The following is a 23,921-nucleotide window of genomic DNA, read 5'->3' on the forward strand; positions in this document are numbered from 1 at the left end:
GGAGCTGTTTTAGTGTTCTATGGAGCTGTTTCAGTGTTTTATGGAATTGCTTCAGTGTTCTATGGAACTGCTTCAGTGTTCTATGGAACTGCTTCAGTGTTCTATGGAACTGCTTCAGTGTTCTATGGAACTGCTTCAGTGTTCTATGGAACTGCTTCAGTGTTCTACGCTGTTCCTCGCGCTGCTACCTATGAATCTTTCTATTGCACTTTGTTCACAGAAGGTCTTCTAAACACTCCTGTAAAGGCCTTAGACACCTTTCATTTCTCGTGTCTGTCCCTCTGTTCCCTGTAGCAGGGCTATAGTACTCAAGTCTGGACTTGGTCCACCTCTATGTCACCTTGGACTCGTCTTGCTCCCGTGCCTATTTTGACTTGGACTTGTCTCGTCTCAGCCACGGGCAGATGTCGAGTGGACTCGTGGTTCATTCCTATCCTGAAGAATTTCAAAAAGATATGCAATAATGTCTAAGAAGAATTATTGGCTGCATGCAATGCAAACTCTCGCTTTTGGCCAATGGAATACTGAGTATCTTTTTTTAAATGATTTTGAAATTACATATATACTGCTATTTTGGTCCTGGTCTTGAATAGGGCTCAATTTGTTCTGGACTTGGTCTCCTTTGGACTCGGTCTCCTTTGGACTCAGTCTTCTTGACTTGGACCTGGTCTTGGACTTGACTAACGTAGTCTTGACTACAGCCTTTCCCTGTAGAAAACACCTCTCCGGTTCTCCCCAAAACAACTGTCCCTCGTAGAACAAGCACAAACCACAACAATGCATTCCAAATACTGATTGTGAGTGACTGTTACCATCACCACCTAATGCTGCAAATAGCTCATAGTAGATCCATATCCAAGATTGCCTCTTTTTTTTTCTTTTTACAGTGATTGGAGTGTTGAAACTTGAATATAGTATAGTAGTAGATGGAATAGGCCATATCTAATAGTGTAGCTGTAGTATAGAAGTGATAGTAATCCAATTCTAGATGGCAGTTGAGTGTTTATATAGTATTCAACAGGGGGGGGGGGTGTAAGCTTTGGTAGTATACTGTTCACACACAGTCTTTATTCACTTATTCACCCATTAAAACTGCCAAAGATTCCATGGAATTAGGCCTCTCATGAGCTGACAGCAAGTGTCATATTATTTCCACCAGAAGAGGGCAGTCTAAGAGCTTTGCATAAGGAAGGGGTAGCCTATTATTCCCCTTCTCAACCTTTCCACACCGTGTAGTATTGTTGGAATGCAACTCATCTGTAATTGCATCGAGTGTCCCAGGCATTAACTTTGAAATAAGCATCATTAGCAACAGTCCGTTCAGCAGCATGGGGTATTCAGAATAGGCCTACGACTAGCCTACGTGTTAGTATAGGAGAGGCCTGCAGATAAGAATTTGATAAGTTGTTTGATCGACTCTTAGGTGAAAGGGAATGATTGGTTATTGCACAATTTCATATCACTATGGTTAACTGGCAAAGAGGTTGGATTATCTTGGTTGATTACATATTACAAAATGAGATTATGAAAAACCTAGCAATAGTATGTGTTGTTTATTTCAATCATGTTTGTTTCATAAGAGCCTGCCTTTCAAATTATCAATAAATGACCCCTTACTGATCAGGGGAATGCTATGATCTGTGTTTGGTGTATCTGTGTTGCCCGTGGTAATGGTTTAGAAATAAATGTTTTTATTTGTTTATTTATTTCTTAGCTTTTTCTGTATAGACTTGCTATAGGAAGAATGGTCAAGACCCTTTGTAAGATTTAAATTCATTAATCATTTGGAAAAACAATACCTTTTAAACCGAAGACAAAAATTGACAAAAATATTCCACTTGGCTATTTTGTAAACAAGGGTAATTCGAATCTATGAAGATAAGCTGCACTTTCCAGGACATTTACAACAAGCGTTGCAGGGCCAAGGCTAAGAGAATAAACAAAGACTCTAGTCACCCAAACAACTGCCTCTTTGAACTGTTGCGGTCAGGTAAGTGCTACCGGAGTCTCATGGCAAGCACAGAGAGACTCAGGAGGAGCTTCTATCCCCAGGTCATCAGGATGCTCAATGACAATAACACTATGTAACAACTAACAACCCATCATCTACACTCACTGCACACATCCACATGCACACACTCACTTTTAAAACAAACACCCACCTTAACACTCACTTTAGACACTTTAACACCACATTATATTTATCTATTATTAAAGAGATTTGCACTACATTCATACCTCTATTGCATTACTACTTTAGATTGTATATACTGTATATTGTATATTCCTCTTTACTTACTTTCTTACTTTTTTTACTGTATGAAGCACACTCAGACGCCGGGGGCGTGAATATTAAAGGCAACCAACTTGTGTTCAGCTTTTCTCTGATTGGCCGCGACCCCCGCCCCCTTTTGCCGCGAACCCGGCAGCGTGAATATTAAAGGCAACCAACTTGTGTTCAGCTTTTCGTTCAGCGTTTCTCTGATTGGCCACACGGCCACGTGACCGCATATTAAAGGCAACCAACTTGTGTTCAGCTTTTCGTTCAGCGTTTCTCTGATTGGCCACATGGCCACGTGACCGCGCTGCCGTGCGGCAGAGTTGCGCCGCCGTTGTAGAATTGTTTACATCAGGGTGAACGCTATTGTATTCGCAAATATGAGAGCCAGCAATACGCAGCTCCAGTTAACCTAATTTATACCGTAATGAATCATTAAAAAAATATACCGTTAACTGGAATATGTTGTTTCTTTACACATATGTTGGGATTATGTAATTGGTTTGTCATGACAAAACAATAAAAATCGCTACTTTACATCAGGGTGAACGCTGTTAGTAACGCTGCCACCACCCACTTCAATGACAGAGCTTTCATATTTGCGAATGCATAAACTATATCTTAAATTATGTGTCTAATATGGCTGTCGCGAAGTCATTGATAAGCGACAGCCATATTAGACACATAGCCATAATTTAAGATATAGTTTATGCATTCGCAAAATATGAGAGCTCTGTCATTGAAGGGCTTCTACAACGGAGCACTTGTTATGAGTCTATTTTTGGGTATAATTAATTGAAAAACCAAGTAGTCTGTTGATTCTGAAGGTTGATTAAGAATCAAAGGGGGGAATGAGAGAAAACGGGGTTTATTCAATGTATGTGATGTATAGATTGGGGGGAGATGACCACAGCTAAAACGATGCCGGGTCAGAGAGATTGAAATGTGCATGGTTTGCCTTAGAAGAGGGTGATAGAACAGTGGTTCAGAGCGAGCAGGGTATTAGTGTGAGCATGGGGATGTTGACATTCCGATCTAAGACACAACACTGATAGCGTGTGGGCCCAGAGCGAGGGAGAGGGGTTCATCTTAATGAAACAGTAGAAACTGCATTTTAATGTGTGAAAGGTTATTAGCAGTTGTCATGACAGCGCGGCACATGACAACCAGAAAGGGGTGGGCTATCATAGCTATGACGAAGATCCTATAAAGCTGACAGTGGTTCCGGGTAGGGCAGACTAAAATCTGACTGAGACTAAGAGGGAAGAAACCAGAAGAGACTCTCTCTCCTCTCTTCACGGAGGGGGGGGGGGGGGAGAATGACACATCATCATTAGCTTCGGCTAACGCGAGGAGGGTTAGGCTAAAGACCAGGCCTGACCACCAGTGGACTGAATAGCAAAAGGACAATAGACTGAACACACCGAAAGATCATTAGAATATACTCTTCAAGGACAAGACAATCTGTTAACATCTGAGCTGAGGTTTCTGTTTATATCAATAAACAACGTTTTTCCTCATAAGGTATTACGCTGTGTCGAAGTGTCGAATTCTTACGGAGGTGGAGAATTATTATGGTTTGCGGATCGTACTAACGGGGAGAGATAAGGATTATATTCAGCCAGTATATGAGACGTCAGGACCATTCAAATTACACAACGCAGAGGAATTGGAATGAATGAATGAATGAAAACTTTATTTAACAGATTGCAGAATGGGTACAATACAGTACGGCTCAATACATACAATTGTTAAGGGGATGCAGACCTGAGAAAGACGTTTGTCTTGTTTCCATCAGGGTCCCCCATTTTCATTTCATATAGATGGAGAGAGGATGACACAAGAATACGTGATACTGGCCAGATTGATCAGGATCTAACAATACTGATCAATTCTTTTTCATGTTTTAATTCCAGTCCAGCAGTGAGGTACACACTTGTTTTCATTGATGCATAATTTGCAGCAACTTCATTTGAGAATGAGTTCATAAGAAAATTATACAATACCATGAAATCGGTAACCATAAATCAATCAATCAATCAAATTTATTTATATAGCACATTTAAACATGACACTTGTCAACCAAAGTGCTTCACAAAGGATGCTTGGTTCATGCACATACAGCTCATTATAGTAATATTCCACAATTATTACATTGATAGTAATAATGGCACACAGTCATAAATTCACCAACATGCGCATTTGTTATACATGCAGGACTCTTTGAGACAGACGTATGCGTATTACCGCTGCCATAAAGACAACATCTATTTCCTTCCTCGGTAGTAGAATAATAAGAAGAGGATGAGGTTGCGCCCCCTAGCGTTCTCGCAGAACGATGTCATTGATGTCCCATGTAAAGTTGAGGGGAAAGTCCTTCATCTCCCTCTGGAAGACCTGGTCAAACCTCTCACTCTGAGCAACCGTGAAGTGGTTCTTCCAGTCACCAATGGTGCCTGGTAATGGAGGGAGAGAGAGAGATCTTTTAATCTTAAACATAAACAACACAGCATGTATCGGGTAGTTTTACAGATCAAATCAAATGTATTTGTAAACCCCGAAATCACAAGGTAATGTCCTCATGGGCTGGACAAGTCTTCTTTAACTCTTTCACGGCCATAGTCAGGTTATCTCGCCATGCGTTGAGCGCCAGAAACCCGAGTATACTCGGGTTTTGATCTTTTCCTTTGATCCGCGTTCTATACGGTCACCCGGAGCCCTCTGTGTCTATGATTCATCTACCTACGTTGGAATTGCAATGCCGATTGAATATCACCAGGTGGCAGTATCGCCTACCTTTTGAACTCGGAAAGAAATGGGTCAATGAATGAACCGGACTATCGAGACTTGCTCTGAGGGGGAGGAGCTCTTCCAAAGCAATCGCTAGCAGATCTGCTCGCCTCAAAACCTATAGTGTCCCGTAAACATGTGTAATTACATATAAACGAGTAATCGCGATCGCCGATGGGATCATTGGATATATTCTTTTTGGATTACCGTCTGGCTAAGGTAAGGACCCCTATGTCTATTTTACCGAACCTGAAACATGTTTATTAGTTTAGTTTCTTTAATAGTTGTCATACAGAAGTACAGAATACTTTTATACAAAATGCTTCTTACTGTTACGCTCCAGAGACTGTGCTAGACAAGATAAGTATGAAATAAAATAGTATAGCATGTAAAATAGAAGTAAAAATAGAAGTGACAGTGTTCAGTATATACATATGTACAATGTTCGATGCAGAATAGAAGTAACTGAGTTACCATACAATATACAATATACTATGCAATGTACTAATATACAATACTATATAGTGCAAAGCAGAAATGGGATGAGGTACAATTTAGGTACAATTTACATGGGTTGTAGTGCAAATCCTTTACCAATAAATATAAAGTGTGTTTAGGTGTTCTAAAGTGTGGAGAGTGGGTGCTGCAGTGTGTTGTTTGTTTAAAGTGAGTGTGTGCGTGTGGATGTGTGTGCTGTGTGCATTTGATGGTTGTTGCATAGTGTTATTGTTCGTTGAGCAGCCTGATGGCCTGGGGATAGAAGCTTCTTCTGAGTCTTTCTGTGCTTGCCATGAGACTCCGGTATCGCTTGCCTGACCGCAGCAGTTCAAAGAGGCAGTTGTTTGGGTGGCTGGAGTCCTTGATGATTCTCTTAGCCTTACCCCTGCACCGCTTGTTGTAAATGTTCTGGAGGGTGGGAAGCCCCCCTCCAATTGTGCATTCGGCTGAACGTGTCACTCTCTGTAGTCTGCTTCTGTAGTAGAGGCGTTGTCGTGCCTTCTTCACAACACTGTCAATGTGTGTGGTCCATGTCAAGTCCTCGGATATGTGGGCTCCGAGGTACTTAAAACTGTTCACTCTCTCAACCGGTGCCCCGTCGATGCTGAGGGGGCTGTAGTCCCTGACCCCCGACCTCCTAAAGTCCACAATCATCTCCTTTGTTTTGCTGACGTTCAGGGAGAGTCTGTTCTCCTGGCACCATCCCGCCAGGACCTTGACCTCTTCCAGGTAGGCCCTCTCGTCGTTTGCAGAGATCAGGCCCACCACTACTGTGTCGTCAGCAAATTTGATGATTGTGTTGTTGTTCCGCTGAGCCACACAGTCATGTGTGTACAGGGAGTAGAGGAGGGGACTCAAAACACAGCCCTGGGGGGCCCCTATGTTGAGGGTGATGGATGAGGAGGTGCAGTTGCCTGCGCTCACTACCTGGGGTCTGCCCGTCAGTAAGTCCAAGACCCACTGGCAGAGGTCATAGTTCAAGCCCAGGTCCCTGAGCTTGGCTATGAGTTTGGAGGGGACTATGGTATTGAATGCTGAGCTGTAGTCGATGAATAGCATTCTCACATAGTTCCCCTGCCTCTTGTCCAGGTGTGATGCTGCTGTGTGCAGCACATGGGCTATGGCGTCCTCCGTGGACCTGTTTGGGCGGTATGCAAATTGCAGGGGGTCCATGTTGATGGGGAGGGAGGAGCAGATGTAGCCCTTTACTAGCTTCTCAAAGCACTTCATGGCTATGGAGGTGAGAGCTACAGGGTGGTAGTCGTTGAGGCAAGCAGGCTTGGATTTTTTAGGTACAGGGATAATAGTGGACTTCTTCAGGCAGGTGGGGATGACAGCCTGTTCTAAGGACAGGTTAAATATGTCAGTGAATACTGGGGCCAGTTGGTCGGCACAGACTTTTAGGACGTGGCCGGGGATGCCGTCCGGTCCTACTGCCTTCCTGATATTAACTTTTTTAAAGGTCCACCTCACCTCATGCTCTGTTACCCTGAACACTGAGTCTCCATCAGCAGACCCCCCCCCCCCATTGCCGTGGCTTGTAGGCTGGTGTTGTTATTCCCAGCCTCAAACCTCGCAGAGAAGGTATTGAGATCATTTGCTAAGGAGATGTCACTGTTCAGTTTGAGGGAGGTGCCTTTGTAGTCTGTCATCGTTTTGAGGCCCTGCCACATAGCTCTGGAGTCAGCCAATTTTATTCCTGTAGCGCCGTTTTGCCTCTATTACTGTCCTCCTTACGTTGTATCGCGCCACCTTGTGGTCATTCATGTTGCCTGCCACCAGCCCGGCGTTGTATGCTGTGGTGCGCGCTTTCAGAGCCTCACGGACGGATTTGTCTACCCAGGGCTTTTGATTTGGGTAAACTCTAATTATGGTAGTGGGGATTGTTTCTTCCAGCAAAGTACGAACAAAGTCCAGCACTGTCTCCGTGTAGTCATCAATGTTATCTGTGTTGTCACGGAACACACTCCAGTCTGTACACTCAAGTGCAGCCTGTAGCGTCTCCTCTGACTCCACATCCCATTTCTGCACCTCTCGCGAGACTACCGGGGCGCTCTTGATCCTTTGTTTATATTTTGGTGAAAGAAGGATGGCCGCATGATCAGATTTTCCGAAGCCACTAGCAGAATGAGCCTTGTATCCACACTTGAATTGCGAGTAACAGTGGTCTAAAATGTTACCGCCTCTGGTGTTACAAGTCACATGCTGATAGAAGTCCGGCAATACCTTTCTCAGATTGGCGCTATTGAAATCACCCACAACCACAATAGCAGCATCAACGTTAGCTGCCTGGAGTTTGTTTACCTCGTCGTGGAGCTTCGAGAGCGCGTCACCAGTGTTTGCTTGTGGTGGAATATACACTCCGACCAGGATGATCGACGTTAACTCCCTCGGGAGGAAGAAAGGCCGACACTTGATGGATATATATTCCAGGTTGGGGGAGCAGTGGTTCGAAAGTTCCTTCACGTTGGCTGGATCTTTAATCTTTCAAAATGTTCAGTTGCTATCGCTATCAGCTCTATCTTTAATCTTTCAAAATGTTCAGTTGCTATCGCATGCACTCATCTGTGTTTCACTACACACATGACATGAGTGCATGCTTACCAACTGTTCGCCTGTTTTTACTGCAACACTACTATCACCGACATCTAAGAAGCTAGGTTTTAGTGAGTTTTTCCTTACCTTCGCGTGGGGTATGTCTGGGAGTGTTGCATTTATTTTGCATTTATTTAAAACAAAATGTACCTTATGGTGTTCTTGTTTTGTTCTTGACTTATTGTGATGTTTCTTCTTGACTTGTTTAAAGAAGACGTGTACGGCCCACGGGGACATTAACGTGTGTTGTCGGGCCTTACAAATAAATGTGATTTGATTTGATTTAGTAGACGCCACAGGACAGTGCTAGACACCCCAGCATTGCAGAAGAACAAGACCATGGAAAGTGAGGCCAAAACGTGGTTATGAAACTCAGGACAACAGGGGAATTGCTTTATCTGAAATGATTGCCACATATATATATATATTTGTAAAAGTATATAACAGCATACTTCACCTTTCCTCATGAACTTCCCAAGGTTGTGGTTCACCATATCGTCAGGCGCACTCTCGTAGTTGGCCTGTGGGATGTGCTTCATGTTTGCGAAGGTACTGTGTTTCACCACGCTGGCCAGCTGATCATCAGACAGCTCCTTACCCAGGAACAGAGCGATCCTCTCCACCACTGACCTCAGGTCCTGCATGCACGCACGCACACACACACACACACACACACACACACACACACACACACACACGCACACGCACACGCACACACACAGCAAACAGACAGAGATAAACCAGACTGCTTTTCACAAACACTTTGTATAATTATCGATAGTTACCCACATACTGAACAGAATATGACCCAGCCTATGGGGGCGACACGGATCCACTAAAATGACTAAATCACATGAGTTCGTACTTGAATCATCTCTTCGTAAGTGATGAAGATGATGTTCATGTCGTCCTTGTGAGAGTGCCAAGTCTTAATGTGCTCAAACCAGCAGCTCGCAAACACTGCAAAGACAAAAAGCAATAATGTCATGATCCCATGTGCAGAGGCAGACTGTCACTATCAGCATTCATTATTATGAACCAATGTCATGATCACATGTGCAGAGGCAGACTGTCAGCATTAATGATTATGAACAAGAGTTGACTAGAGTCAGCTCTCCATGTTGTGCTCAACACTGGTCTCACCGTTCCCTTTCATGAACCTTTCAAGGAAGTCATTGAAATCCGTTGGCGTCTCCAGCATGGCTGCATAATTGTGGAAGTGGAAATAGGACACAAGAACATCCTTGGGGTTTCTGCTCATGTATATTACCTTGAATAAACAATAGACATCATTTTAGAATTTATATTTTTATTGATTTGTATTTTGATGTTGATTGCCAATTGTAATTTAAAGGTGCTATGGATAACATTTTTATGTAGAGTAATAATTAAAAAGCTTCCCCTCCCCCAAAATAACTTGATTCATGAATTATAATTAATTAATCAAACATTTAATAAAATTAATGTTGTTGTTTACATGTTGCATGCATGTATCCCCTCCCTACTTTCCATTTCCCCATGTGGAATATACCTGATTGGATAAATGATATGTTGGTGCTCTAGTCTGACATCTAGTGGCTGAATGTTATCTAAGCACCTTTAAGATTCATCACTGGATATACCGTTGCATAGCAAAGTTGTTGGAAGGTCGAGAAAAATACAAAATAAATAGAATACCAGTACTTGCAGATCAATAGTCTTCCTATTTATTGTGGGTAACGAACGCATTTCAGCTAAAGGCCATCATCAGCGTAATTGGAACCAACAGAAATGGCAATTAATAGAAAACAAGTGAGGTCCAAACTGTAATCAGCAAAGACCGGAAACGTAGCAGAAGAATCGAAAAGATATATTATTAAGAGCCATACGGTCCAGTTAAATAAATGAAGATGCAAAACACCATTATAAAGACATAATACATACTATACATACATTGACACTGTATATGACCTTGATTGAGGATTTTTTTTAATTTCATAATCAAATGTGTCTATGCTCAAAACTGACAAATGCACTAATAAATGCTATATGTAAATGAGAGCTCAGACAACTCTGTTAATATAAAGATACATCTCTTTTATTAGTCTATAATGGGGACAAATAGCATATAAAAGGAAATTAATTAAGAGTTATAAGCTATATGACCCTGTTAAATAGTAAACATTTATTAAGAGCTATATGACCCTGTTAAATAGTTAGAATTTTTTCAGAGAGCATAGTAAAATGTCATTGAATTCTTTACATCCACACAATTTAAATACATAATCTTGTATAGTATAGTTTAGAAATAGCAAGTATAGCATAAGGATATAGAGTAAAAACTGTATATTGTATAGTAGTGTACATAGGACCCAGTGCCTTAATTCGTAGCTAACATTGTATTGCATTATCTCAGGACTTTAACATGTCTATTTTATCATGTCTATTTTATGTCTATTTTATGACCTGTTTATTATGTCTATTTTATTATTTAGTATTATTTCACAATCAAAGCGGGCATGGCCACCCACATTTCACTGTATGCCCTGGTATGTATGTGACAAATAAACCTCTTGAATCTTAACTCATTGGCTGCCAGCTATTATCCGTATCCTGTGGTAGCTACTGCCAAGCTGTAAACGATGGGAGTTAGTCACCTTGTTTGTAGAGCTAAATCTATATTCTCTATATATAGCCATGGATGCAATACTATAGTCATTTGACATTGAGTTTCTTCCGGTCAAGATGCAAAAAAGAGATAATTTTTCCATCCATAAAATATATTATACCGTAGTGAATATAAGTATGGTTTTAGAGCGGTAATTCATGAAATGCTTGATTACATTGTAGACATTGCCGTTTCCTTCCTGAACCTGCTATTGTTCTGGAATCAAATCCACATTATAGATATTATGTTCCATCATGAATGCATGAAAGGGGGGGGGGGGGGGGGGGGGGGGGGGTTGTTTCTGATTATTTGATTGTCATTCGCATTGAACACAAAAAACGGTTATCAGCCCGATCAGTATGAAAGCATTGCAGGACCAAGCAAAAATGTACGTCAAATCGCCCTTACCTGTGGCCGGGAGTAATCCAAAAAGAAATATTCCAATTGTTTGATCGCCATCCGGTATATCCAATTTCCATTTGCTCGACGGCATAATTCACCACAACATATGGATCGGAGATATCTGACACGCTTCAATGTAACCGGCAGAACCGTTCGTATTGCCCGACAAGGAAAAATGTAACCCGAGACCTGGGGCCGTCCCACATAGAAAGATACAAGGGTAGAAAGGGTGCTTGATACCGCCGTCTAGTGTGATGCAGCCGGTATTGCACCTAGGCATTCTCAATGCGATTCCCAATGTTAACGCAGAGTCAGTGGGCCTGTAATGAATAGAAATATCGAATAAAAGGAATAACGATCAAATAACGTATATATACGTGGTTGGCGTTAAACGGTTGTCGGACAAACACGTATATTGTCGGCGTCCAATGAGTTAAGGACCGTGAATAAGCAACCAAACAGCAGTTCCTCGTTCAAAACGTTTTGTGCTCTGTGGAATGTTTGGATCTATGTTGCTTCCCTCTGTAACAGAAATATGTCCCTATCACCACTCCTTTTAAAACCATGTACAACCTCTCTATACCCTGAAATGTAAGAGAACATACATCATGGCATACATCATACAACAAGAGAACATACATCATGGCATACATCATACAACAAGAGAACATACATCATACAACAAGAGAACATACATCATACAAGAGAACAAACATCATACAACAAGATAACATACATCATACAATAAGAGAACATATCATGTTCAGATAAATCAAAGTGTCTGCCTACCAGGGATTTTCTTTTAATCTTTAAAACAGAATAGAAACTGAATACATGGTCTGGTTTTCAAAGAAGACAGATGAATAATGGTAGGGGTTAGCTTACCAAATCTGTACACAAGATCACAGGCCTGGGGTCAGTTCCGTCTGATGCCCCTTCCTGAGCGGCTGCTGATTTCTTTAGTTAGCGGTCTAATGGCAAAACAAATACTGCTTTTCTATATAAAAAAAAGTCCACAGGCACTTCACGGTGAGTAGGGTTCAGTCTTGTGACCAAGATGGCCGAGATCTCATCTAACTCGCTTGCGTGCATGAATTTTTTCCGTAGCCTCTGTTTGCGAAGACGCTCTCTGATTGGCTAGGCCGCGTACAGCGAAGAAGAAAAGACCCTCTCTGACTGGTTTAGCTCCAAAGGGTCTCTTCCGCCTTGTACATATATTCTCTACTTCGAACTGGTTATGCTTAGTCATTCTTACGAAGTGGTTTTGCTTGGGCATTCTTTCGACGTGGTTATGCTTAGAGTTAGGGTTAGGGTTAGCCAATCGGATAGCATCTTTTTCTTCTTCGCTGAAATCAAAGAGCGTCTTCGCTCACAGAGGCTAAGGAAAAAAAAGCACGCCCCTTGCGTGCGTGCTTTCGAAACCTAGCCGCATTTCCCGGAGACGCTCTCTGATTGGCCGACGCCTGTTTCTACACTGGTTAAGCTTAGGCACTTGTTCGAAGTTGGTTAAGGTTAGAGTTTGTCTTAGAGCGTGATGGCAAGTTCTTTCGACAGTTAAGCTTAGGCACTCTTTCGAAGTTGGTTAAGGTTAGAGTTTGTCTTAGAGCATGGCGATAGAATGCCAGGTAGTTTGCAAGCTGTTTGACGTGGAAATGGGCAAAGACACAGCTCGTCACACGATTGGGCAAACGCGTCAGTGGCCAATCAGAGAGCGTCAGTCAGTGCCAATCAGAGAGCGTCTCCGAGAAATGCGGCTAGGTTTCGCAATCACGCCCCTTGCGTTGCCACTGTGTGTGCCACACTTCACCGTCCTCTGGAAACACCAGCTGACCTTTACTGGTGATTAGTTCCGGCTCCCAGTGTACACATGCGTTATTATTACCACAGTTATCAACAGCTTAACACCCATTATTTCTTTTGAAAACCAGCCCACACAAAAGGTGAATGAAAGGAAGGAAAATGGAGAAGGAAATAGATAAACCGCTCGTACTGTATTCCTCTCATCCCTAATAATTATGAAACACCACATGTGAGCGGTTCATTCACAGACTTATCACCTGTTTTCTATCAATTGTCATTTCTGTAGGTTTTGTTAACACTTTCACTGCGACAATACAGAAGGTTAACCCTTTCACTGCCACACGACAAAGGGTTAACCCTTTCACTACCACACTACAGACGGTTAACAGTCTGTAGTGTGGTAGTGAAAGGTTAACCTTCTGTAGTGTGGTAGTGAAAGGGTTAACACTGATGATGGCTTTCAGTGCCGGTATTCGGTTTGTTTTGACCCTCACTACAACCAGTGCACCAGATGCAGTGTTCCAGGTTTGAAGCTGTGCACGCTTCTACTTCTCACCATATGAGCAAAAAACAGTCGGTGAACTAACCTTGCCCTTCTTCTGTTTCAGAGCGAGGGGCATGAACTTGTACGGTAGGTGGGAGACCCGTAGCCTGGGCGACTCTGCCGAGGCAAACCCCTGCGCAAAGGCGCTGAGCTCGAGCCAAGGAACACTGAGCGCGTTCAACTCATGTGCTGTGGCCGCGACGTCACCCTTGGTCTCTAGAAGCCTGAGAATCTGCTGCATCCAGATAGTACCTGCCAATAAGAAGAAGATGAACATATAGGGCCATGGGTGTTGGAACCATTATAGCTGAAGGGGGGTGGGGCGGGGCATGTAGGGCCGGTACGGACAAGCTCTTGAGACACATGGTATGTTTTACATCAGATTATCACATTGCATCTTTACAACAGAATTCAGGGTTCGGTTCCCACTTGGGGACCAGGTTGCCAGGTTTTGTTTGGTTTATTGTTATTTGCACTTACAAACATACATTCTGGAATAAAATAAGTAAAAGCAGAACAGTTAAAAATGTGCAGGAAAGGTCAAAAAACCCAAGGGCTTATAAGCGACTTCCCCACTTAAACCTATAATGGATAACCCCCCCCCACATTATGCACAAACATACATGCGCATATCCCTCTCTCATACACACAGATACATACAATACAGCATTATACAACTATTATAATGTAAAAAAAAAAAAAAAAAAAAAAAAAAGACTTTACACAAATACACATGCATACTATAGACTACAGGATCTGTAGTTATTTTTTAAGCTTACTTTTAAATATATTTAAAGTGGAACATGTTTCTATTAGATTTTGTATATCATTCCACATCACTGCACCTTAAACAAATGAGAATTTGGCAACAGAGGTCCTACAGAAAGGAATGCGTAAGTCTTTATTTCTTCTTGTGAGATGTGCATGATGAGAATTAAACTCAAAATAAGTTTGAAAAAAATTTGGCAAAGATAAAGGAAGACCAATACTTTGTACATAAGAACCCCTGTTTGATACTAGTTGACCTCATAAATTGTGAGTAGTTGCAGTTGTTTAAATAATGGTTTGGTTGGGGCTAAATAAGAAGAGTTGGTTGCAATTCTTACAAAGGATTTCTGAGCTCTATGTATTGTTTGTAAGTAAGATGGGTAAGTGCTGGCCCAAATTATATTGCAGTAAGAGATGTGAGGATAAGGGACTTCCGGTATGGGAGCAGACGGGTAACACGCGTGCGATAGAGCTCCTGGTCAAAAGAGTGAAAAACGGATAAATAAAGACCCGAAAAGTGATTAAAAATGAAGATGCAAACGAGAAGGAAGGAGGAAAAAACAATTGAGAAGGAAAGAGAAATGGAGGACTCACGAGAAGAGGAGAATTCGAAGGAACAGAGCCCCCGAAACGAGACAGAGAAGGGACAGGCGGAGAAAGGGGGAGATTCGGCTGGGACAGACACGGGAATGCCAGGATGGGCCGTGGTCATGCAGGCCGGGATATTGGCGACCATAAAAATGAACACGGACACGATGCAAATGAACACGGACACGATAAGGAACGATATTGGGAAGCTACGGGAGGAATTGAGGAAGGAACAGGAGGACTTCAGAGGTGAAATAAATACAGAACTCAAAATGGTGGATGAGAAGATGGCGGAGCAGGACAGGAACGTCACCGAGCTACAAACAAGAATGGCGCAAGCAGAAGAATGGAGCACAGAGATACACGAGGTATTAACAAATGCGATTCAACAACAAGAAAAGATGGAGACAACGATATCGGACATGGAGGGGAGGTCACGGAGAAATAACATCAGAATATGGGGATTGAAAGAAGGAGTCGAAGGGGAATCGGTGACCCTATATGTGGAAAAGCTTATCAAAGAACAACTGAAGGAGACGGGACTGGAAAAAATGGAGATACAGAGGGCCCACAGGGCGTTGGCTCCGAGACCGAAACCGGACAGACCTCCGAGGGCGGTGATTATTAACTTTCTGAGATTCGAGGTTAAGGAATTGGTACTCAGAACCGCGTGGACCAAGAAGATAGAAATCGAGGGGAAAAGACTGTCGTTTGATCACGACTACTCAACAGCGGTGGCAATAACACGCAGGTCTTACGCGGGACTGAAGAGAATTCTGAAAGAAAACGGAATGAAATTCCAATCGCCCATGACCTCGCTAAGGATCCACTGGAGGGAAGGGACGGTGACGTACACTACGGCGCGGGAGGCGGCGGGGGAAATGAGACGACGGGGGATGCAGATGGCGGAGGACGGAGAAGGAAGGAGACAGGAGGACCAGACGCTGAGCCTGCAGCAGAGATTGGAGAAAGCACGCAGGTGGACCAGAGTAGGAGATCGGAACCCGGGAGAGGAGGGAGGAGAGAGAAGAAGGCCGAGGTGAGACGTGACAGACCGAAGGCGGAGACAGACGAGGAGGCCAGAGACGGAGAAGAAGGGGAGAGGAAGCGGGAGGAGACGAACGGATGAGTACACGCACAAGAGATTGAAAAAAGTACCCAAATAGAGACAAAATATAGAAACTGAAATAACATATACATAAACACACATTCCCATGTAGAGACAAGGTATAGGAAGGAACAGACATAACATATGCATGGACATGGAATACAAATGCTGATGAAGGAAATAAATGGAAATATAATTAGGTATAATAGACGGAACACAAAACATATTGAAACAAATACATAGACACACGCTGCGAGTAGCACAGTTGGAAGGCATTAAGGGGATAAATAAACATCACATAGAAAATAGAGGGGAGGAAAAGAAAGTAAGGGGTACACAGGGGACACCACACACTTGTTTGGGAGGAAGGAGGGACATTGGAACATGTGAGCCACATTGAGAGAGCCCTAGGAAAAGGGGATCTTTGGACAGGAAAGAAGGACACAGAGCGCTTTTGACCAGGAGCTCGACAGCACTAAAAACAGCAAGAAGGCTGGACAAATATGACGAGCGGTTGGGGGCAAGGGTTTCAGACCCCCAAGCCGTCAGGAGGAGGCCTCTCACTAGGAGAGCAGTTACTCCTCACCCACCAGCAGGGGACAGGGGGGGACACAGGGACCCCCCGAACGCCTTGGGAGCACTTTATGTAGAGTTTATGTTTTTTATTTATGTTAATCATTATATGTATTCGGTGAAGAGAGCGGAGGCTACAACCGGAGTGAGGTCACCTATTCCCCCGTGGTCCGTAAGGCTATGCCCACGCCTCCCGGGGTGCCCCAGGGGCGCCTCCCGGCCCGGCCCCCTGGCGCTTTTCTCCGGAGCCCCCCCAGGGCCAGGGGCCTCCCCCTGCCGGCCCCCCGCCACCCCACCATGGCTCACCCCGTCAGGGTTGCCACCCGCCACCTCGCTGGGGTGACGCGGGAGGAGGGGGGGGGCTCCATGGAGGGCGACGGTTGCTTCTACAACCAGGACTACCAGGACTACGAGCCACGCCACGAGCCGCCCGCCTATGAGCAGAGCCCCGCATAACATTGGGGTCTTGTGCTTGGCACTCCGAGCATGGCACTAACACTGTCACGGTTAGGGGTTTGATTCCTGCTGGGGCCACCCGTTGTGAAAGATGTATGCAGTCATTCCAAAGCACTTTATGTCCTAGTAATAGAGCTGTGCTATAGAGATGCTGTCATTCATTCATAACCAAACCAAAAGACATTTATAAACAACATCTTACTAAATGCAGGCTTTCATTTACAACTGAACGGCCATATCACTCGGTTTTTGTATTAATTCTCCTACAAAATTGTACTAAGCTAGACTAACATGAAAGTTTAAGTGAAAGTACACACTTGAGTAAAAGTCAAAGTTTCTACTTTTAAATGTACTTAAGTAGTAAACAGTGAACTTTTTTTCTGACTGTCTATATTCTTCTGATAGCAGGTGTTTAAGCAAAGATCCCCTGTGGGAGAAGACTGTTGCAGGGGAACAATGGGTTCATTTCATTGGAGGCTTTGTCGTTGGGTTCAGAGAGGAGGATGTGATATTTTTTGTTAATAAATGTTTAAATATCTATTCAAGTTGTCATTTCTTACTGGAAAAAGTAGCATGTATGGGGGTAATTGTTACTTTACTTGACATTTGAGCTTCACTGCAGAATGATGTATATTGTGTACAATGTGCACATACACTGAGAATATATTTCAGTGAGGTAGGAGACGGCATGTAAACTTCTGAATTTTTCAATGAGGGACATGCCAATACTCCATTGGTAAAGGGAAGGGTCCTTAAATATGTGGCAATCAGCCATTTCCTACTGTATTTCCGGTAATGTACGGTCATAGGCAGATAGTGGAGTAGCTCTGGCAGAATACTGGGTACACAGTAAATTCCGCTGACTCAAACTGAGTACATTTCACTCAAACTGAGTAAAATTTCTTTACTCAGTTTGAGTCAAATGTACTCTGCGGAATTTACTGTGTAGTACCAGTATTGCATTGGCAGTGTCGGCTAGGCTTCGGGCAACCAGACCTGGCCCAGTGTGTTTGGGCCGCATCTGGGCTGCTTTAGGCAACCGGACGTTCACCGCTTCCGGCAACCCCGGACCTGGCCCAGTGTACTCGGGCCGGAATCGGCCAGTCAGTCATTGCCGCCTACTGGGCCGATTCCGTCAATTGCGGACGTTCACCGCTTCCGGCAACCCCGGACCTGGCCCAGTGTACTCGGGCCGGAATCGGCCAGTCAGTCATTGCCACCTACTGTGCCGATTCCGCCAATTCCGGACGTTCACCGCTTCCGGCAACCCCGGACCTGGCCCAGTGTACTCGGGCCGGAATCGGCCAGTCAGTCATTGCCGCCTACTTGGCCGATTCCGGCAACCGGACTTGGGCCGATTAATTTCTTCCGGCCTGCCGGATACAGGCCATTAATGGGCCGGAACTTTTTGGCCACCTGGGATAACCATAACTTTATATCTTAACCATAACCGTTAAAACTCGCCCGAAATACGTAAAGATATTACTTATGGCTATAACATAACATACATTATGTACCTCTTTTCCTGTGGTCGATTAGTAATCATTACGCTTTCTGATGAGACTGTGTTGGATAATTACACCTACTGTACATTAAGTCACACACAGAAGCTAAAAGGTTAAATATGACACAACAGACGTGACGAAAACCACTATCTTTCACCTCACCTGACTTGGGATACGTGACGGCAAATATGTCAGAGTCTCGGATCTCCCAGCTCTGGATCTGATCCACTTCATCAGGATTGTGGAACCCCTTGATCAAGTTGAAACCTCTATGTGGTATCAATCCAGGAGTCTGGCAATCAGCGGGATGGTCTTTGGAATCTAAATGGAGACATACCGTGGGTCATTCTCATGAAATCAATGATTTACCATGGCCATGATCTTTTCTAAATAAAGGTTAGCATTTATTCAAGTAAACAAAACATAATATTAAAGATAAAAATGTGCTCTCTCTCTTACAATGAGTTGTTTACTCATAACAATTAATTATTTTAATATTTTAGTACATTTTGTGCTTAAATTCTCATTAGCGCATTGATTTCTATGGACCATTGACTTAATTTTATAATATTTAACACTTTGAATGCCACTCACGGCTTTTCTCAGGTTTACCCCCCGACCGTTGAATGCCACGTCACGAGAATACTAGTTTTAAAAAAAAAAAAATTTATTAGCGATCTGAAATCATATTGCATCAAGCGAGCCTACCGTTGGAGATCCAGGCACCGCCGGCGCTCAGATGTGAAAAAAGCGCCCCCTATCGTCTCCCAGATGGTAAATCACCCTTTTGGATTGGACTCAATGAAAGTGAATGGGAGAAAGGATTTCTGACTCCACATTTTACTTCTCACTGATGTAACCGGGGTCTACCAGAGTTCATTCTGGAGCCTTGGTGCCGCGGCGAATATGTGTTTTACTGTATACACGATGGATCAATCAAATGAGCGATTTTTTCGAATGGCGATCGGAAATTGGAATAAACCATTTGGATACCATCTGACCTCAGGTAAGGAATCTATGGTATCAGTCTTAGGATAATCAGACTCGTTTTCACGGATATATAAGCGTTTCCCCTATATGTAATATAGCTGTTTTGACTGTAAAAGCCATCAGGAAATAAGAGCAGCGATTATCAGCGAGCGGCACGAGCGTGCGTGCGCACACATATACTATCGATCATCTAGCATTTATTTGAAAACGATTAATAAATAGGCCGATAAATGACAACGTTCTGGAATATTCCAGTAAAAGACGATTATCATAGAATGGGTTGTTTTTTCCGCGAAAACTAGTGATTTTCAAAATGCTAACAAACGGAAATGAAGCGATAAAAAAACAATCTGCCTTGACAATGTTGACTGGAAAACGAGTCTTTGATAAGCGACAGGCAGATTAGACACATAGCCATAATTTAAAACATAGATTAGGCGATATTAAGTTAACATTGGAGTGGATGGTGGCATTCAAAACTCAAAATGTTTCTCTAAAACTTTATTAATATTGTTTATTTATTTGTGTCATCAAGGAAATTCTGATGGATTATACAATTAAATGTACAAATTAATGATTTTTTTGTGGAAAACATAATGTCCATGGATGCAGTTCTCATTCTCCGCAACAGTTTTCACCTTCCTGTTAAGACTACAGTATTTTTTAAATAAAGTTTTATTGTCCCATGATGCATCACGAAGAAGACAAGCTAGAAGATGGCTACAAGGTAAGTGAAGTCACCTCAATGGTTAACACTTAAAAGTTCTAACTTCCCGCTTCAGCCCTTGTACATGACAAAATTGATTCTCATTACTGAAACATGAAGTATTACTTGTTTGAAAAAAGTTTTGATCATCAATATTTGATCAATACAAAGGTTAATACATTCCTAACATGTACCATGAATTTTTTTTGCCGATGTCATCATGGCTTCTCCATTGTTAGCTAAAAATAACTCCTCTCATCCTCCGCAACACACTTCTCATATACCGCAACATTTTAATGGGTGTTTCGGTAATGACAACTTCTCTTTCGGCAATGAGAATTTGGTAACACATCATATAACTTTGTCATTAAATAGTAATAATTGGTAACACTTCAACATTAAGTGTTCATAAGGTTGTAATTACATAGTAATAATAAAATGTGTATCATCAACAGTTCATTTTGATGTAATTTACTAACTTTCCGGTTTCATTGCAGACAGTCAGCCACTGAGAAAAAGAAAGCGTTAGCAAAGGCTAGGCTAGCAAAATTCAGAGAAAAGGTTTACAACAACCCTGACCTGCTGGACGAGTACAGAAGGAAGGAGAAAGAGAGGTTAGGGGGGTGGGAATGGTACAGTCATTAGCAAACATGCTAGTTTATAGGAAGCCTCATACAAGCCATTTAGTTGATAGGATGTCCAGCTTTCTGGCCCTTACTAGAGGATGTGTACACACTCGCACTTTGTAAGCCATTCAGTCCCTACTGTAGGACGGACGGACGGACGGACGGAATGGCTTACAAAGTTTTATGGTATGCTTCCTTTCCATTTCTAGATATCAAAAACGAAAGGAAAATGGTAAGATCAAGAAAATGGAAGATCTTATCTCCAAACAATATGAAAGGAAACAAAAACAATGGAGAGAAAATTCGAACAGGCATTATGCTAAAAAGAAAACACTGAATGCCATCTTGGATTTGACCCCTCCCTCCATCAATGAGCCAGATGCCGCACAGGTACCGGAGCAAGATGGAGGCCTACCGGTACCACCAAGCCCCCCAGAACTGCCATCAAACTGCCCAACACCAGAGCAGACGTCCACCCCCAAAGCAAGAAGACGTCCACCCCCAAAGCAAGAAGAAAAAGGAGGATGCAGGATGTCCAGGTAGTACCAAGCCCTCCCGAGCCACCTTTGAACTGCCCAACACCAGAGCAGACCTCCACCCCCAAAGCAGGAAGAAAAAGGAAGGCAACCATAACCTCACTGAGGTCAAAACTGAGGGTGACAAAAGATCAACTGGAAATCCAGTCCCGAAAATACTCTAACCTAATGAAGCAGCTTAGAAGGCTACAAGAAAAAACTAAAAAGGACCAGCACCTTTGATAGGCACCATTGAGAAGAGAGCCACCCACCGGAGAGAGCCCAAGACCCTGCCCAACAACAGCCAGAGACGATTGATGGGACATGTTGTGAGTCGTTTTTTGCACCAGGATGACAACTCAACCGTCATCAATGGCAAAACAGGGGAAGTGCGCAAGAAAGGACAAGTGTTCAGGAAGAGGGCACTGACTGACACTATGGAGAGACTACATGTTACATTTTTCAGTCAGCATGCTCGCTACAAACTCTCAAGGGCTCAGTTCTGCAGACTGAAGCCCTTTTGGACCATGAGACCCAACGTTTCCCAAAGAGAAACCTGTGCCTGCAAAATCCACGAGAATTTCCAATTCAAAATCAAGAAGCTTCACCAGCTTGGGATTGTTGCCACACCGTCCTGTGTCTGCAGCTCAAGTGATATGGACACTACAACTATTGATCCATCAACCAAGGGAAACATAATTTCCTGGGACCAGTGGGTTACCCGGACAGGTAAAATCACAAAAAAGGGAAAAGATGGTGCACTGGAGGAGACGAATGTCAAAAAACACAGCACTGGAGAAGACACACACATCTATCGACAAACTTGTTGACCTCACTCAGGACCATGTAAATAAACTGGCCATTCATGTGTATAACATCCAGCACCAGTTCCAGAGGCTGAAGTCACTCAAGGAGAGCCTTACTGAGAAAGAGGTGGCCGTCCACATTGATTACAGTGAGGTGACCACCCACACTATTGTAATCTATACTATTTATTTTATAATGCAATAAAGTCCCAGCCCTAGTTTGTATGCGTTTGTTGTCTCTTGGTGGACAGCATGCTCTTGGTCTTGGTACTGTTGTTGTACTGTTGGTTTCAATGGATTGCTTTTTTGTTACTATAGTTCAAGATATTATTGGCATTGTCTTGAAATTAGACTGTAGATTATATAATCTTTTCCAGTGATAGTTTCAGCCTAAACAGGTTTGTGAGCTGATGTCCTGTTGCCATGTTGTCACAAGCGTTTGTCTGGTTTTAAATTATTTGTGACACAACCTGCACTTTTGGTTTGCTATATTGTCCTCTCTGTTGGAGAACTCACAGCACAATTTAGTCAAAATGCACAACTTTGTATTTCAACTAAGTTAGGTTTAAATACTAACATTTAGGTTATAGGCTTAAATACTAACTACAGTAGGCCTACATACTAACTACAACAACTACGTTAGGTTTAAATACTAACATTTAGGTTATAGGCTTAAATACTAACTACAGTAGGCCTACATACTAACTACAAAAACTACGTTAGGTTTAAATACTAACATTTAGGTTAGGCTTAAATACTAACTACAGTAGGCCTACATACTAACTACAACAACTACGTTAGGTTTAAATACTAACATTTACATTGAATCACAGCTGAAAAGTCACCAGCTCCTGCAGCGACGCCCAAAGTGGAGCCTGAGAAGGAAGAGCCTGAAGAGGGAGCTGAAGGTAGGCTTTAGGGAAAGACTGAACACAGTTGACTACAGAAAGGCTGCTGTTTGCATTCATTCCTGGGTTTTCATGCTGAGAGATATTATGTTGGTGTGGGCTACTGGGCTTACCAGTACCTCTATTTATAAAACAGGTAGCTCAAATCAAACAATCTGATCGATTCATAGCTGTGGTATAATATCCATATACCAGTTAGCCAACTAGTGAGGTATAGCGTTAACATTAATCAACTGCTAGACCTCTGTGTTAGCCCACCCGGAGGCTGGATCAATGTAATGTTAGCTGCAGCCTAATAGGGGAAGTAACATTAATTATAAGTACTTATACTTAGTCGGTCACAGACAGGAGTTTTCAATAAGATTGGATGGTTATCCATTTCGTGAATGAATTAGCTTTGCAGTCCCTTCATCTCTGCCGACTAGAACTCTCCGCTTCAATGAACAATAGTCACAACAAAACTGCCCTTTTCAGGGCACCTGTAGCTTCTGCCCGGCATGGCTGGACGCCTTAGATGCTCACGTCTGGTGCCTCTGCCTCTGCGCTATATAAAACGAAGTTATTATTATTATTATTATAATATCTTGAACTATATTAACAAAAAAAAGCAATCCATTGAAACCAACAGAACAATAAGAGCATGCTGTCCACCAAGAGACAACAAACACATACAAACACATGGCAACCAAGCATATTGAATACTGTACAAGGCCACACGGATCAACAGTTATTGTTTGTTTGTTGTATTCATTGCATGTTCGAAATAAAGACTTCAAATCAAATCAAATCAAAAAATCATAGTGTAAATACTGCAACAA

At 42.8% G+C, this 23,921-nt stretch overlaps 1 protein-coding gene across 1 annotated transcript in view; it reads right to left on the bottom strand.

Annotated features, from left to right (window-relative positions):
• Nucleotides 1–4,597: 4,597 nt before the first annotated feature.
• The window catches only part of LOC311241616 (amine sulfotransferase-like), a gene marked incomplete at both ends in the record, with an annotated part of 36,086 nt that continues 16,762 nt past the window's right edge, over nucleotides 4,598–23,921 (bottom strand). Inside the window, 6 exons of the mRNA XM_084330492.1 lie at nucleotides 4,598–4,734; nucleotides 8,619–8,799; nucleotides 9,027–9,121; nucleotides 9,305–9,431; nucleotides 13,598–13,806; nucleotides 18,715–18,873. Coding sequence (XP_084186618.1) covers nucleotides 4,598–4,734; nucleotides 8,619–8,799; nucleotides 9,027–9,121; nucleotides 9,305–9,431; nucleotides 13,598–13,806; nucleotides 18,715–18,873 — 908 coding nt within the window. The remainder of the gene's footprint in view (nucleotides 4,735–8,618; nucleotides 8,800–9,026; nucleotides 9,122–9,304; nucleotides 9,432–13,597; nucleotides 13,807–18,714; nucleotides 18,874–23,921) is intronic.

Source organism: Notolepis coatsorum, assembly GCF_963971535.1.
Source record: "Notolepis coatsorum genome assembly, chromosome: 15".
Lineage (NCBI taxonomy): Eukaryota > Metazoa > Chordata > Actinopteri > Aulopiformes > Paralepididae > Notolepis > Notolepis coatsorum.